The sequence below is a fragment of the Cyclopterus lumpus genome, chromosome 21, assembly GCF_009769545.1.
Source record: "Cyclopterus lumpus isolate fCycLum1 chromosome 21, fCycLum1.pri, whole genome shotgun sequence".
Lineage (NCBI taxonomy): Eukaryota > Metazoa > Chordata > Actinopteri > Perciformes > Cyclopteridae > Cyclopterus > Cyclopterus lumpus.
Window position 1 is genome coordinate 20,049,966 of NC_046986.1, and position 18,450 is coordinate 20,068,415.

The 18,450-nt window shown below is 45.4% G+C and overlaps 1 protein-coding gene across 4 annotated transcripts in view; it reads right to left on the bottom strand.

The window, feature by feature from the left end:
• adarb1b (adenosine deaminase RNA specific B1b) overlaps positions 1-18,450 on the bottom strand; it is a 98,489-nt gene that overhangs the window by 41,304 nt on the left and 38,735 nt on the right. The window contains exon 1 of one of the 4 annotated variants that reach the window (XM_034561756.1): positions 788-837. The exons of the other annotated variants lie outside the window; for them this stretch is intronic. Within the exon in view, the coding sequence (XP_034417647.1) occupies positions 788-815 (28 nt within the window). The 5' untranslated portion in view covers positions 816-837. Of the gene's footprint in view, positions 1-787; positions 838-18,450 lie in introns of those variants that run through there. 4 annotated transcript variants of the gene reach the window in all.

Consider the following 18,450-nt stretch of genomic DNA (forward strand, 5'->3'; position numbering starts at 1 on the left):
AGGTGGACTTTGTAGTCCTGTTTGCAACAGTGTAGGGCCTTGAAGTCGCCCAAAACCTGCCAAAAGTCGTTGGCAGTCGTTGCTGGGAAAACAGGTTTAATTACGGTCTGAAATCAGTGTGGGCATTGTTAGGATTTCTTTCGGTATTACAGAAACGTGTCGAGGGAGAAACCCAACCCTCTCTTGGGATCGGAATGTAGCCGTTAGGGAACCAATTTAATTTTGTGATTTCCCAAGTTAGAACGTCTAAATTAGAACGTCCTGAAGTCAAAATATCTGTTGTTGCGCACGTCAGTATGGCAAAGACAATGAAATATCATGCATTTTTTGGGGGGGTTTGAGAGGCCGAAAAAAGTGTGTGTGTGTGTGTGTGCGCAAATACACAGTAACACACAACCATTCAATAATTATCTGTAAGCAAACCGGACTGCCAAAATACTCGTAGCTTCCAAAAATCTGATCGTCCACATTATTTTAGAAGAAGCCCTCGCTTTATTCTGCTGTCGTCTACCAGCTGCTATGTTCTGTCGTCATCCTCTCTGAACAGGGGCCCGATTATGTTCTAAATGAGAGGGCCCATGAATAGGAATTACTTTATTCTTCCTATGGGAGTTCCCTTTTGGTTCCCCAAGACAACCACAAGCTCTCAGTGCTGGGTGTGGTCTCCCTCCTCCTTAACCAGCCTCCAGCTCTCCGTCTGGGACCGATCCACTCCACTGCCTGTGGCTTTCTGGGTTTTTGGCTGGGTGCTTGACCAGCAGTGGTGTGTGTGTGTGTGTGTACGTACATGTCCTGTGTGTGATCCACTTCAGCATGAGGGGAACAATGGCCGGCTCTGGCAACATATACACCTGAAGGGCAAAGCCAACAAGCTGGAACAAAGGAAGGCTGGGATGGGGGCAGTGGACTGGAAGCCACTCAGTCTGCGTTCACACCGCGGGTCCTAGTGATCGTTTCCCAGTCCATATTGCATACCCATAAACCCACATGATGTCATTACTCACACGTCACAAGTGCACCCCCCCCCCCCCCCCCCCCCCCCCACACTCTCTTTTTGAGATGTGACAACCTAAGGTGAATACCGATCACGCTAAATTGGATCTTTTTTTGTCTCCACGCGTCAACTCCGTCTCAGCTGAGCGGCTGCAAAACAGAGTTTTGACAACAATCTCTGGGAAATCCCCACACGATTTGCATGTTGTCATGGCAACACGGGGTCAAAAATAAAATAAAAAATTCTATGTGGGCTTTACACATTGCATTGCTCTGGATGTGGTTTCACAGGCCGTGTCATATCACTTTAGTAAAAATACAAACAAACTTAGGTTTCAGTAAAAAAAAAAAAAAGAAGAAAGAAAAAAAAGCATTATTGAAATACTCCCAGTTTGTGTGAACATGACACATACTTCTCTCTGAAGGATGCTCGAGAACGTTTTAACGGCGATGTGACGATAAACACAGTATCTTCGCATGCCGTGAAGAAAAAAACACACACACTAACACACACACACACATCCACGCAGACACACACACACACACACTCATAATCTACAAGAGAATTTGAACGCCGGCTTCCCGTCGCTGAGCCGCGGTGCGTTTCTCTTCACCTTTAATAGTCGTCTCTCTCCTTATTACACGTTACAACACAGAATGTCAACACTTTCCTCCTGTGACGAATGAGCCTCTTTTCAGCCCCATTCATCTCTCCGCCCTCGTTGACGGGCACAACCTTTCATTTCCTGCGTGTGCTACGGAGAAGGGGAGGGGAAACCTGAGGTCACAGGGAAAAAGACACGGACCCCGGTCGCAGAAGAGGGGTGGGCAGAAGATGGGGGTCTTTAATTAACAAGGCAAGGACAGACAGACGGAGGTGGAGTGATAAAAAGAGTAATAAAACGGACAGGAGTTGTTTGAAGAAATATGAAAACTGCCAAAAAAGTCCAGCTCACTTTAAAATGTCAGTTCTACCATCAGATGGGGAAATACAAACCGGGGGGGAAGCCTGCCTTGAAACTCTTGGATTGGCTATACGACAGAGTCAAAAGGTTTTTACTGCACTGCAATGCGGTGTGACATTGAGGATAATGACTGCACACACACACACACACACACCTCTACACACACACACACACACATTGTTACTGCAGATTTAAAAAAAAAAAACACCTCTGAGTACGCAGGAACGTGCAGGTGAGCAGGCGTGGTCTTGAGATGACATTGTAGTCTGTACGCAGTTGGTGCTACTCAGGAACAGTGGGGACGGTGTGACAGGTGAGGGTTAGGCACTGCGGTAGACTTGGGTTGACCGTCAACTGCCCTTTTCTTCTAAGCCCCGCCCCCGCTGCTACTCCGTCAGGCTGTCAGAGCGCACAGTCACGAACTGCACTCTCCAAAACGCAGCATGCGCCTTCGGTAGCTAGCGTAGCATAGAAGTGCTAACACTAGTTAATGCTAGTTAGTCAACGTACTCTGCTAATGTCAGCTCCACAGGCTTTTAACGTAACGTTTTAGAAAACGTTCTTCTCCCACGACGACAGAACCGTCAACTTGTTTAAAACACACATTTTCACATCATGGATTTGACCGCAACGTATTCTATTTGACTTCCTCTTGTTCCCATGAAATTCGTTGTTTACCCATAAATAAATAAATAAATAAATATTCCCCATGCTGACAAACTATTGCAGCTGGGGGAGGGCGAACCATCGTTAAAAGGGATATTGCTGTTCCTTTTAGAACCTTCCTCAGCGGTAGTTTGGCTGATTAAAGCCGCAATTGTGAGAAAAAGAGGAGGCAGCGCATGAAATGACGGCCGGGCGGTTCAATGTGTTTGATTTTCCTGTGCGGCGCAGAGTGCAGCGCCACATTAGACCATCCCCAAATATCTGGCTGCCGAGTTCAAACCGTGTTCGTCTGGGACTCGGCAACCCGTCACTGTCCAGCCATGCATTTATTCTGGACTCCATGCAATCTTGAAAGTCGCTGAACAAACTGCCCGATTAGTGCCGTGCAGCACAACAACAACAAAGAGCCGCGTTCTGATGAAACATCGCTGCATCAGGAGAGTTTGAGGTCATTCCAAAAATAGGCCCGAAAAAAAAAAAAAAAAAATCTTTCCACCCTCACCTGCTTTGATGGGACTGCATGAGCATCCCTGTGCGAAGGGTGCCCACGCAGGTCTACATCAGAGTGTGTGTGTGCTCCTCTCCTCTTTTGGCTGTGTCTATCTGGGTCAACCATCTGGGGAGTTGCCAAGGCCTTGGTAAAGTGGGCAGCTGGCCATCACAGCTGGCCAGCAAAAAAAAACACACACACACACACACACACACACACACACACACAGGGGAAAGCGTGGAGCCACCAGGTAACGTCTGCATTGCCACCGCCTAGTGCAAGCATCCAGCGGCACCACCTGAGCTCACTTTATGATGGAAGTCCGTGACGGCGTGAAGGGGCAAAAGGCTCGGGGCATCGGGCTGGCTGTAACCATTGGGGAATGGCTTGTGTGTTTGCGTACGTGGCCATGCGGCCCTCACTGTTGCGTACAAACTCATGGAGCAGGAATGCGGAGTCCCAGCCAACGAGCCACGACCAAAACGGGAGAATCAATCCAGACAGTAGAACCTCTCCGACCTTCTTTTTCTTTGAGACCCGCCGTTGCACAATGGTGCCTCAGGTTTTCCCACGCAGCTCCTTTTTTTTTTCAGCGGGCGCAGATACGATTGCAACAGAGGTACTTTGAAAAGTAGGCCACGGCCCGTTGTGTTCACGTGTCTGTGTGTGTGTGTGTGTGTGTGTGGGGTGTCTTTATAAGCAAGGCTCCTCGAGGATCCAGCAGATGTGCGTACACACACACACACACACACACACACACACACGGGAAAAAAGTTTCCATTCAATTTACAAAACCAATAAATGATTTAAATACATTTTATAGCCTCTTTCATGGGCTTGTCATATTTAAGTTGGTCTGTAAAATCAATTAAAAAGGGGAGAAGTACAACCTTTCCAGGTGAGACTGGCAAAAACAAACTGGAAAAAAAAAAAGCTGCGACTGCGCGGCACACCCAGCCGGTTATAGGCCAGGTGCCGGATGAAAGCGGACCCGAAGCTCAAACGAAGAAAAAAAAGCCGTATTAAAACGTCTTTCCTTACATTCGCAGCCTTCATCAGGTAATCCCTGACAAATTGCCTCTGAGACATCTAAAGTCCAGCTTGGATGTTGTTTTTTTTTGGTGTGTTCCCCCCCCTCTACAGGTGCTGCTGTATCTCACCACCAGCTGGTCTTCCTGGAAAAAAACTGGGTACCGCGAGCCTCCTCCACTCCTCTTCCCCCCGCATTCATATTAATAAAGCCTCAACAGTTTCCCCTCTTACACTAAGGGGAATGAATGAGGCGAGATCTGTGGCAAGATGCAAAGCTACCAGACAGTTTTAGGAGTGCGGTCAGTAACCCCTCCGGGGACACGACCACCGGGGTGTCATCGAGTAAGGCGCACGCAAACCCCCAGACCGCTCCAGTAAGTCTGCAGAAACACCAGTAGTTTGGGCTGCGGAAAGGTCCCTGGAGTTAAGCTGGAGCCCAACGAGGAAACGAAACATTTGAGAAACTCAAGCACGAAGTGTACCCGTCTTGAATAAGAAGAAATGGAGAATCGCGCTGCTGAAAGAACCGTCTTGGGAGGAGCGAGAAGGGTAACAATGCTGCTGTAAATAAGACGAGAAGTGACAGCCCCCTGGCGCGCTGTTGTTGGTGTCAATGTGCCAGGCCGTGGAACCACAGAGGGGGAAGTGAGGCATGGGCAGATGAGCCTGTGGCGCTCGGGCCTCCGACCCTCTGCCAGGCCTCCCTCTCCCCTCCCTCTTTCCCCCTCCCCCATTTCCCCCTCCCTTTGATTTGTCCTCTATCAAAAGTCGTCTTCTGTCTGCCTGACACACGCTAACACAATTCCCCTTTCGAGCTGTGTGTGCGTCCGGCCTTAAATGTTTGAATGTTGGGCTCTCGGCGGGCTGTGGCTGCACCGAGCCGCTCTCAGGTGCGAGTGTGTGTGTGTGTGTGTGTGTGTGTGTGTGTGTGTGTGTAATTGTCTCCTATGTGATGAGCGCACGTTAGATGACAGACAAGGCTACTATGAAGAAGAGTATGCAGCCTTGTTAAAGAAAACACACGCCGGGGCTGCGGGCGGCGAGTCCGTATCAATAAAACGGGGCGGTGGCACATCTTCCTGGGATCCCCATCTAGCTGCCGGAGGCCTGCTCGGCTATGGACCAATGAACAAAGCTGGTCTGACTTGCTATCTGTCTCCCCGTCTGTGTGGACCGCCCGTAGCCTTGATGTCGAAAAAAAACTGCAATTCCCCAAACTCACAAGTTACTGGCGGAATGATTTCAGACCGAACATGTAACAAAAAGCCTTGAAACAAGGAGTTCCTTGCAGAATCCCTCTCAAAATACAGACGTTTGTTCAGATGTAGCCTCATATGAAAATATGTTAGTACTTTGCCTTCCTTTTATCTAATGATCCAGATTATTATATAAACTGGGAGAAGATTCTGGGAATCAGACATAACGCCACTTCAACATGCCACAGTTAAATCTCTCAGAGGATCACATTTTTTAGAAATACACAAGACCATTGGCAGCCAAAATGGCTGTTCCTTCCTCCTTTTTCTCTCCTCTCCGCTCCTCTTTTCTACTGAGAAAGCTTTAAAGCCATTACACTGCAAAACCTCATTTGACATCTCCTTTCACCAGGCAACGGCCCCGGTTACATAAAGGTTGCTATTTTAGTTTGGTAACCAATAGGGGTGGAACGCCACACACAATTCATGGTTCGCCGTCTGCCTGAGCTTTTGAGGTCACGGTTTGGTAGATCAGGGGAAAAACATAATTGATCATTCTGACATTTATTTTAAAATGTAAACAAACAGTGGCTCATTGGCCATAGTCATATTCATTTAACAGTTAAGGTAATTCAATACTAGCATATTTTCAATAACAAAAATATAACAAAAATAAATGACAAATATATCAATAATAATAAATAAAATAATCCTGTCGATCATATTATTATTAGTATTATAAGTATTATTATTAAACCTTTATTTAACCAGGTAAATCTCACTGAAATGTAACAATCTCAGGAGCCCTGGCACAAGCAGCAGCAACAACCCTCTGACCCGTTGATAATCCCTGAACTGGGCTGCAGCTCGCGCTCGCTTATTCAGAGCCGGCACAACAGTCTGAAGTGAAGGCCACGGACAGTATGCAAGAAGTGGACGTCGTCATGGTGACGCCGGCCTTTGGTTTGCGGACCGCCGTTTGGAATGACCTCTTGGATCACGGCCAGTCGCCGTCCCGGCTTGTTGCAACCAGTGAACGGAAGCGACCGCGTTTGACAGATTAACACAAGAAAAGCAGCAGAGAGCTTATGACAGAGGGGGGAACATGGCACGACAGGAGTAAATGCAAAACTCTGTGCTTTGTTGATGTAGCGAGGCAAACAAACACAAACAGGCCACATTTTGCTCTCGTTTGTTCACTCTGAAAGAGCGGGTCTTCAAAGCGGCGGCTAAATAGGTAGAATTAGATCATTAGAGCATCCAGTGCTGTCGCGTTCAATGACCTCACAAAGTGGCCTTTCATACAAAAGGGACACAGAGCTTTCAGATGTCATGCACACCAGAAAGTGACAACAACAACATACTGCAAGCCCATTGGTTCCCGGGGGTGCTATAAAAGCTTAAAAAGGTGCCCTGTGATGTTTACTTGTAAATAAACACACGTTCTGTTAACACTATTAGGCATTGTGTCTACCACAGAGCTAATTAACACCTTATTATTTCTGTTAACTGGCAGAATAACATGAAACCTAAAGCAGAAATGTGTACATCGTCCCTGTAACGCTACAAGTGAGAAAAATAAGATAAGAAAAGAAAAGAAACTAAACCCAACAGGGTCCCTTTAAGCGTTTCCCCAATATGGGAACCGTGTTTCTTTTTGTTGTCGTCACCTGTTCCAGCATAGTGGTCCAGGCATGTCCCCTGAAATGTTATGTTACATCATCTAGTTGTGGTGTCTTATGCATCCATGTGCACTGACAAAACTTCAGAAAATGCATGCAATGGGAATAGAACTTTTTGTTTGTAATAATTTAAACAAATCCCTCTTTTCAAGCAGCATTGCACATGTATTCGATGTAGGATGATGCTGCAGCGAAGGTACACGTGCATTAATGTGTGTAGATTGGGATGCATTGTATGCGAAATACAGAAAATACTGAGGGCAGACGTTCAGGAACCCGTGCTGGAAGCGAAAAGGCTCCACTGCTTTAAAAAAATAAAAATAAAAAATAAGGAAGAAACTGTCATAATCTTTCAATTGACCGAATCCGTACTAAAAAACGACCCCACATCATAATCATCAACATCTTCTTTATTGGAGCCTGTTCAACACAAAACGGCAAATAAATGTTTGGAAACCTGCAAATTCAGAGCTCGCCCTCTTTCCCAAACCGCGTCCTCTGGAGATCCGCCCCATTTGCTCTTTTGACAGGCATGGACGCTCCGCCGCAGACAGGAAACGACACATTAGAGCTCCAGAGTGAAAACGCCAACGACCTCCTGAAACGCCAAGTTCTCGGGTTCAATCCCCTCCGCTTTGCCAAGAGATCTTATTGACGATGAAATAGTTTGTTTAGGCGTTTCCGTACAGTGGAACGATACCGTTCATTTGGCAAATATTAGATTGTGCTTTTTCCCTGTGCACATGACAGCATGCGGATTCCACCAAACAAAACAAAACAAACAAACAAACAGGAATTTGATTCCAATTTGCATGCAAGCCAGATTCACCAGATTGACAGACCAATCAGTTAGAGAAACTTCCTCCATCACCTCTGTTTAAGCCCATCATCACTTCACTTATGACAGTCTAATCAATTCCAAAGGGCCCGCTTCTGGCTTTAGGTGTGTGTGTGTGTGTGTGTCATTGGGGTATTTGTTTGGCACCGTGCGGCAGCAGATGTGAGAGGTAATTTGGAGCCCTGAGAGACCCGCTCTGATGTGTTACAAAGCATCATGGGTAACTGTGCCGTCATTGAACTCGAGTGGACTTCAATGACACGATGTTCCGTTCTCTCCTGACACTGAGGCACGTTTCTTTTTTAGCCGGCCTGGAGCTTTTCGTGTGTCACATATAATTGTTGAGAGGTGGTCAGGTTTAACGTTATAGAGTAAAGGATCTTTTTTTCTAATGCTTTGTTGTTTTTCAACTTTAAAAAAAAAAAGGGATGGTTTGTGCATTTTGGTGTCCACTCCACTCTTTAACTTGCACTCCTAAATGACGACTTCTGAATGAAGCCCGACGAGCGGTCGCACCGAGTGTACACTCTGTGGCGAGAGCCGTTGTTGGAAATGCTCGAGGCCATGTTTATATAACTAGTTTCCCATCATGGGAATGGGTCACACTCATGCTGCAATTATGACACAACAGAGAGAGAGAGAAACACAAACACACACACACACACACACACACACACACACACACACACACACACACACACACACAGGGAAAGAGTAATGGAAAAAACTAAACAAACAAAAAGGAACAAAGTTAAAAGTAAAAATGCTGACCAGCTGAATACGGTATAATTGTGAAAACGAATGTCCTTCGGCCAGAAGAGTGGGCATGACACACTGTTGATATCATCCCACACGAACGGTGTTTGGAAGTGAAACCGGGTGAGAGAGAGGCGTGCGAAGCACAGTTGAGATGACATAATGGGACAAACTACCGTGTAAAAAGGTGGGCCGGAGCAGGCAGATGCAAACTGACTGCTGGCAGCGGTGTTTTTGACATGGACAGACAATGAGGTCATGAGCCGCCGAGGCTGCTTTTTGTTTGCTTTTTGGTGCTCACCCAGGAGGGCCTTTGACGGCAAAAGTGAAGCCGATGCGATTGCATTCTCTCTCCTGGCCATTAGGGGGCGACTCCTCGGGCTGCAATAAGAAGTCTGTTCTATATAACTATGCTAAAATATCAGTAGACATTTTAAAGATGAGTTTATGGTCTCAATCTCTAGTTTCAAGTCATATTCAATACAGCATGATGTTCATTTCGTAAATCATGGCCCCAATTTACATTAAAATGGACAATAAAGAAGTATGCTTTGGGCGTGGCTACCTTGTGATTGGCAGGTCTTTACCATAGCATTGTGAGGTCTCGGAGTTGTCCGTTTCATCCTTTCATCCTACGACTTTTCACAATGTGTTTTCCATATTTTCACGATATTTTAATTGTAACGTTTTTTGGTCCCTATAAAATGTCTTATTCAGCGGTCGGTTCCACGCTGCCAAAACACGGCGGCAGGAGGAAGTTAGAAGTCATCCACGGCGGAGGATTCCCTCCATGGAAAAACAAAACAAGTGAAACCTTCTAAGTGAGGGGTTTGTAACGTCGTCTAGGTATCATGACCGTGTTTACGTCAAAAGTCAGCCAGCGGCACGTAATGCCATCCGACTGCTCTGAAGTGCACTAAAACGTGCCAGCAAATGTCTGCCATTTCCCCCATGCAACATTCAAGGAGAGGCCATTTGTCATTCCATCACATCAATTTTTCATATGTCGACTGTGCAGCCACGAATGGCTTGGCCTTTGACAACATCACGACATGCGAGTGCAGTGCGGCACCTATGTCTTTGAAGTGAGCGCAGAGCGTATGGTGGCAAGGGAGCGCAGGCACGCTGCTATTATTGAATATGAAACAGACAAATGGTCTCCTGCGGGAAAAAAGAAAAGAAAAGAAACTGCGTTTCCTCTGAAGGTCATCCTGCCCCTGACGTGGAAATCTGTGAAACGGTGATAATTGGCGCGCCTTCAGCCAATCTGCAACATCGATATGAGGGCTGGCTTTTAATGGCGCTGTAACGGCTGCATGAAGCCCGACTCACCTTGATCCTTTTGTTCATTGTAACCCGTCGGGCTCCGGGGGAGAAGCGGCTTGTCGAATCTGCCATGTTTTAAAAAAAAAACTGAACATTTTCTTTATTTTTGACGCTGCAACTGTGGAACGTGAACAAATAAACTACAGGAGGCACTTTCAATTAAGGATAACCGCAGCCAGCAAAGTGAGCGGAGGAAAAACAGAGTAGTGGTTCTGCTGTGTTTTGGCTCAGTGATGCTGCCTGTAAAGTGCTGCTGCTGTTTGAAATCCTGTCCGAACCTTCATGCGCCAACGCCAACACCCCCCCCCCCCCCAGAATGACACTCCTCTCCCCGTGGACGCGGCACAGAAACACAGTAAGAAACCACAACGGTAGAGCTGGCTCCATTTTCTCGATTCAGAGCCACTCAGCTGTATTTCTTATGTAAATTGGAAAAGCTTAAAAAGAATCATGTTTATCCAGGAGAAACTTTTTATTACAATTTTTTTTTTAAAATCAGTGTGCTGAGTTTGCTTCACACTGTGAAGCATGTCGAAAGCTGTGAAAAAAAAGAAGACACACACACACACACCGTCTGTTTCCCGTGACATTCCACGCGTATATTTGCTTTGTTTACAGCGTTGGCGCTCCACGTAAATAGAAGACCCCAAACGGGCGAGGCGGCCCACAACAAACCACCTCCTGCCAACATATAGCCAGCTGATAATGAGTGACTCATCGGTGCTAATTTGCGGCGCTAATTTTATGAACAAACCATGCAGGCTTCAAGACACACCGCGATGGCAGAATGGGCGGACAGCATGGAAGCGCAGCGGCAACACGGTCACTCCGTCAACGTGTGTGTGTGTGTGTGTGTGCGTGTGTGTGTGTGTGTGTGTGTGTTGAAACTACGATGCCCATATTCTTTTGGCATCCCAACCCCACTGATCATTGCGGAGAAGAACATAATATCTGTGTAAATGGGATGCTTTCATTCAAGTCAGCGGATTGTGAAAAACAAAAGCTTTTGTGACCGCCAAGCTTTTTTTTTTCCTTTCTGCATTCATAATTATGATAATACGTTGATAAACTTGACAGACTGGCAACAGTCCTGTCCATGCAGTGAGCCTCTGACTGCAGTGCCAGTCAACCAGCTGCAGCGTTTGGAAATGTGTGCGTGTGTGTGTGTGTGTAGCAGTGTCTCCATTCGGTATAGCTGGTCAACTGTCAGAAATATGTGACAAACTCAGGCCATGATGCAGTCGTGTTTTCTTCTTTTTTTTTTTTACGACTGCAGATAGATGTTATAAGGTATTCCTTAAATTAACATTTGGCCATCTCAAGCATTAAATGCCAAAAAAAGGGCATTTTAGTGTGCATGCTCGCCAATAAAATATCCACCACAACAAATCAATTGCATTGGACCAGCTGCAGTCGTGTGAGAGAAACAGGGAGCGAGTGACGGAGCGGGACAGCGAATGGGGTTTCAACATTGCATATGGAGGTCAATCTGCTGTGCCGAGAGGGCGGGGTTTCCACCGGCAAAAAGATAATCAATGCAGTTAGCCTTAACCCAAGACTATGTTGTTGTTTTTATTTTTTTTTACATTTTACAATTTTTCATTATCGTGTAATTGTCACGAGCATGCTTAAGCTAAGCTTAACATTGGCTGGAGCCGATACTAATGCATTAATATTAAGAGCTTGAACATCATGACATCATACAAAACATGCTGCGTCTAATAATAATAATTTGTTGGATAAAAGACCATAAAAGGCTCCGACACGAGGCTTGAGTTTTGTTATGAGTTAAAATTTCAGTGCATATACATTTTCTTTGCGTTCATAAATTTAAGTTAGCTTGAATGAATAAGCCGTTTCTTATATATTGCCGGAGAAAACAAAGCTCTGCTTTCAGTCAGTCAGATATTTTAATATTGAAGTTTTTAATCATGAATCCACATCATTTACAGAATATATTTGCAGCTGCAGTATTGGTGAAACAGAATTTATTATATTGTATTTCAAATGTTAAGCAACAATAACAGACCACATTCCTGTTGACGTATTTTTGGGGGGGCTGGAGCGTAGGCGGAAACAATAATTTGTGTCCGGTCCATGAAGAGGGATAGGTTCATCTCTGTCTCGGGCCCAGAAGAGCTGTGATCTCTCAGAGTAGTTGACATACGGCCGGGCTCAGCAATAGCTCTGCCACCGGGGGAGCTGCAGCAGCATCTACGCAATCTATTAAAGTCATGCTGTCAAACTGCCCGCTCCTCCATTCTGCTTGGCTACCCTTGGTCACTGACTAAGAAGCTTGCTTTGGGGAGGAAGGGGGTGCTTAGCTTGTTGAAAACCTGGAGTGCACACAAATAGCTCATGCATGCACAATGTCTGATGCACAATGTCTGATACACACTCCATCTCTATTAATATTTGAAAACCTGCAGCTCAATCTCTTATCGCTCCCTTTCTCCCCTACCTCTGCTGCTCTGAGAGCAGCTACATACTATCCATCTTGTTGGTATCAACTGCTCCCTCAGTGAGGCAGGGGGCTGCTCAGTGATTCACTTAAAGTGGAAAATCTCAGAATATGTCATCACCCATAGCGGCAACATTTCTCACGCCCCAGAATTTAAGGACAGAATATATATCTCAGCGGTTCGCGGCCAGCGAAATATTAGCCATGCTGCTCCGTCCCGCAACCGCACGACTAGGGTCAGAGTGTAGTTCTGCAATAGGGTATCATGGATATATTGGCATTTGCATCTCCGTCACATGGTCCTCTTCAAAGTTAGGAGACGGATAAGAAGATGCAAACAAGTTGGTCACTCGTGTGAACGGAACTGCGGCGAAGCAGGTTCGTAGCAAATGACAAGTGACAGCCAGCAAATCTTTTGATGACACGTGTGTGTGTGTGTGTGTGTGTGTGAGATTTGCATGCAGACGGTGGCAAGCGTTCCCATTCCCATCTAAGAATCAATCATCCACAAACTGCTACAAGCATGAGCGTGTCTGCAAACTCAACCGACAAGGCCAGCATCCATCCAACAGCCGACAACGATGCAGACATTTGGGGAAAACAGTGAAATATTGAAGGACGAGTGCTCTTTACTTGTGCACGCGGTGAATTACACTCATGTTAAACCAAATGTAAAACCCGGTCCCTTCACGTCAATCCAAGTTAGGACACGCTCTCCTTACTCACCATTTGTTGCACGTCTAATTCACAAAGACATAATATAATATAATATAATAGGTTGGCAGTACAGTCAAATACAGTCTTTTTCTGGTGTACTTTTTTCTAACTGCAATGTACTCCTGCTTTATGATCTGTGTAATCGTGTCTGCTTTTATTGCTATTAATATAACGTATCTATTAATATTATCGCTTCTAAAATCATTCATTTAAATTATGCAGAAGACGGTGACCTTGCTCCATCATTTGCTATTCTGTAGTTAATAATTGCTCCAATACTGAGTTAATTGACTATCACGTTAGAAACATAGCGGTAAAGAGTCATATCCAGAGATTACGTAATAAATAACATGTGGCTGCTCTCTAGGTTGGATCATTTCTCCCCCGAAAATAAATCTCAGGGAGCAGCAGTGTTCAGTTTTTAGCTGAAGAAATTTTCCTAAAGAGTTCCCAGAGAAATTTATATTGTTTTCTTCTGTACCTCTCTGACTGAATCTTGAACTTCCTTCTAAGTGCTTCGACAATTTTTGGAAATTGGTCCAGTATTGGGCGAGAGCGCGACAGCCACTTGATGGGAGCCGCAACGTCGGTGAAATTGCCCAGCGTCAATGTACGTCCTCTAAAAAGGTGCATGAGTGGACATGACAGGCGAAAATTGTTATTTTGTTTTTGTGTTTGACAACATTAGCCGATGACCCTCTCGCGAGATTTCAGAACGAGACTTCTCTTCGTGCTCGAGACTTGGATGGACACAAAAACATCCCGGTTGAAAAATACCGCAGTTATCCTTTAATACCGCTGGGTATATAAAACATATCACATAAGTTAAATTAGGGTATTACACGCAGCGCTGAACCAGAGACGGAAACCTTTATGCGCACAGCTGATTTTACTGGATGATGATTGATTAGGTAGAAAGGAACTCAGAGGTTATTAAGATTAACAATGACGTTATTGCACATTGATGAAAGCTTCAGCCAAAATGTCAGCGCGAGTGGCACGCCAGTGTGTTTCGTTCTTATAAGGTTAATCAAATAGCACAATGCCAGTGTCTTGAAAATGGGCTTCCCACCTCTCTCTCTGCCGCGTACACCAGTCGGCTTCCTCTGTCGATCACACATGTTTGGCATTTTATTGGTAACGACTGGAGTATTTTAATATTATTTTCTTAGGCATGAGCCAATTACACTTTCCAACCAATTCAACTACTCCTTCTCTGTTGCCCTTCTGCACCACACACACACCTAGAGTATGCACGCGTAAGAGTCACACACACACACACACACACACACACACACACACACACACACACACACACACACACACACACACACACACACACACACACACACACACACACACACACACACACACACACACACACACACACACACACACACACACACACACACACACACACACACACACAATGTCTTTTATTCATCTCACAGACACACACACCTTCAGTCTCCCCATATCCAGAGTGCTAATTATAACTTAGTTGCCCATTAATCAGCGACTGCTGTAATTATACTAATTCCAGTTTGTAATCAGATCAAGGTGAGGGAGATCAAATCGCAGCCTCTCTCTCCTGCTCGGCTGTAAGGGGGTTTCAGTAATGGCAGCGACAGCAGTGGGGTTGTAAAGAAAATTGGTGTGGACCAAAACAATCTGATTCGACTCGGCATGGTGGCTGATTAGCGGGTAAAAGGTGCAAGCGAGTGTGCAAGTACAGTTATCTCTGCTGTCCGCAGGCCATTGAGGCTGCTGAATTGCTTTTATTAATTCACCAAATAGGGTTCTTTTTTTAGGAAGTGATAGCAAACCTACGAGGAACGGCTGGCGACCTGCAGTAACACGGAGACTACCACTATGATGTCATCTACCAATGTTTGGCTGGGCTTTGTGTATTTTGGTGTTCACCGCCTATCGGAAGGGTGACCCAACTATTATACTATGAGAATTACACATTGCTAATAATGCAAGGCACGGTGTAAAAGAAAAGAAAAAACTATTAAACAAGAGTTGCTGACCGTTTAATTTTTTTTATTTATTATTTAAATGTAATTTACATGTAATGTAAATGTAACCGCTGCACGGTGGTGTAGTGGCTAGCACTGTCGCCTCACAGCAAGAGGGCCGCGGGTTCAATTCCCGGTCGGAGCGGTCCTTCTGTGTGGAGTTTGCATGTTCTCCCCGTGGCAGCGTGGGTTCTCTCCGGGCTCTCCGGCTTCCTCCCACAGTCCAAAGACATGCTGCAGGTTAATTGATCTCTAAATTGCCCATAGGTGTGAATGTGAGAGTGAATGGTTGTATGTCCCTACATGTGCCCTCGATGGACTGGCGGCCTGTCCAGGGTGTCCCCTGCCTTCGCCCTATGTCAGCTGGGATAGGCTCCAGCGCCCCCGCGACCCTAATGAGGATAAGCGGTATTGAAAATGGATGGATGGATGGATGCCCTGCTATTTTATTTATGTATTGTATATATTGAAAACATGCTTGCTGTTGCAACAAAGAAATTTCCCCTTGGGGATGAATAAAGTATATCTAATCTAATCCAATTTCTTTTTTTGGGCCTAAATCGAGTTTAGAGCCATAACAATATCCGATCATATGCAATTGCCTATTTGTCAATGGGGTCTCTCCAGAAACACGTGGTCGTCTCCCAGATGTACCGCGGTGGTACAGAGCGATGCTTCTTCTACCTCATGAACTACTGTTTGCAGACACTGGCTTGCAGAGAGCACAAAAAAACTGAAACAGCCAAGTCGGTCTTTTTAACTGCCGAAAGCGACGGTCAGCGGCGGCTAATAGGCCGAAGCTGTTCGCCCGACTGTCGCGCAACCCGCTCTTTGCTAACGAGAGTGCAACTAAATTCTTATTTTCCCCTCGTATATCTGGAATGACACGCCCGCAGTGTAGCGGTGGCTCCTTAAACTCTCCAATCCGGTAAGTGCCGTTGTAAGAACTTACTTACTGTTGTAAGCTAGTTGGCTAACGGTTTGCTCACATAAATCCAAAATAAACACACTTTTTAATTCAATTGCTTGCACTTTTTGCCGTGCAAGTTCTTTTACTGCAGTTGTGGATTTAAAAAAAGATAATAAAAAATACCTCCACCACACTCATATAAACAGTAGTGCGTTCATGTTCCAAAAATAATATTAGCCGCTTAAATATAGGCCTCAGAATTCCAATATCAGTCAGGTCGCATACTAAGAAATGCCACAAATGTATAATCATATTCATGCTGTGTACACAACGTGTCAGCGCCAAATAACGGGGTCATCATTCATCCAAAAAATACACAGGAACCTAGTTCCAGCAGAGATACGTTAACACAGCGCTGCTATTGTAGCGGCATGTAGGACGTTCCATCACTGATCCAGATGCACCAAGCCCCATCTGGAGTGTGCACACTGTAAAGCAGATGTCACGGGGACGGTAAGCAGACTTGCTCTCCCGGGTTAAACCCTCACTATCAGCAATGGCAGCCTCCGTCGCGGCTTCGCCTGAGCTTCGACATTGTTTTCACATCTGGTCTCCCGCTTCCAGTTCCAGGTTCCAAAACAAATGTGGACTTTGATACCGGATTCCATCCGCGTCCTGTCCGGTCACAGGCATGGAGTGGACGGGAAACCGGCGTACATGCACGATGCACTTTTTGTACTGCAGCGAGCAAGGGTTAATACAAAAATTAAATAAAAAATAAAAAAAACTGAGAAGAGACGGTGAGAAACCGATCGACAGAGTGTGGGTGTGAAAGAACGCAGGTACTCTCCAGATGGGTTCTTCACAGAGAAAACGTGCTAATCAGCGCAGTGACCCGTGTTTTCGAAGCACTCTGGCTTACTGGCTCACGAGGAACATATGGTGCCAGAGAATCGGCAGAGAGAAGCCAGTACAGTAACATAATTCTATTAAAACATAACGCAATCTCTATTTTAGGATATTCTAGGGGGCTGATGTTGATTCACATTAACCTACATGACTGAACTCAAGCAGCTTTCCAAAAGCAACATTCGAGGGAAAAGGATTCATGAGAGTATGTGGGGAAAAACAGAGCATTGGATGTTGGAAGGAAATGTGACGAATTATTGTCACATTTAAACCTCGAGCGGTTGTTTTCCTGGATTTCTGGTGATCGCTGAGCTCAATCTACGAGTTTGTTTCTTTAAATCTTATCGGTGATGCTAGGACTCCTGGGGAAGTTTTGCCGACCATTATCACCGATGTCCATCACAAACAAAAGTCTACAAATCTGCTTCACAATTTAAAAATGTAAACAAAGATCCTAGAACTCTAGAACTTAACGGAGAATCATCGCGACCTTGTGGTAGTTGTCCAACAATTGCTAAATTGCTCACAGGAACCGCCAATAGCTACTTCAGCGCACTTTAATGGTGCCAGTTGGCCACACCGTGAATAAATACAGACAACGTTTTGTCCGAGGCGGGGCCCAGAGTGTCCGACCTTGAAAAACCCCAGCGTGGGACATCGATTGCAGGTTCTCATCAATTGGCAAAAATGTCCGAATAGGAAATTAGGATACGGAGGGCGCCGTCAATTGGAAAGTAGTAAATTGTTTAAAACATTTTAAGGGGACTGGAACTCATTAAATGCGTCAGTAATATAATCCTCAGCAACCCGTTTCAATAATACCTCACTAATGTAGGTCAGTCCGGCAGGTTTGGTATCACAATTTCAGCAGAAATTCCACATTATTGTCCAGAGGGGTTAGCCTGGGCATTAAATATATAAGCTGAGGATTTCACTGGTGCAGAATTTTAAAATGCCCCGGCTCAAAATGCTCAAACCAAAGCGTGAGAGTGAAAATTCCAGAGAGGCCCCTGGATGCTGCCGATTGAGCGCAAAAAACCTTGGTCACAGGTTCATACTGTGTCGCGACACGCACAGTAAATATAGTGCAGTGTGTGTGTGTGTGTGTGTGTGTGTGTGTGTGTGTGTGTGTGTGTGTGTCCGTGGGCAGGGAGGAAGTCGAGATAAACTCTAATCTTGTCCAGGAACATACAGTAGCAGACCTTCTCAGCTCTTTTTATTTATTTTTTGTGACCACCACACACAACCCTGAATTATTAGTCCTGGCTGTGGGACCAAAGGTCACCCTTTCCAGCAGTTCCCATTTCATTGGTGCCCTGTTTAGATGCACATACACACACAAAAAAAAAGAAGAAAAAACGGTATGCTCATGCCACCGATGAAATATTGCTGGCCTAGTTCCTGCTGGTATGAAGATTAAATCATCCGAGGCGGCCGCCCTTGAAGCAGCAACACGGAAAAGAAAGAAGAAGAAATGGATAACATGAT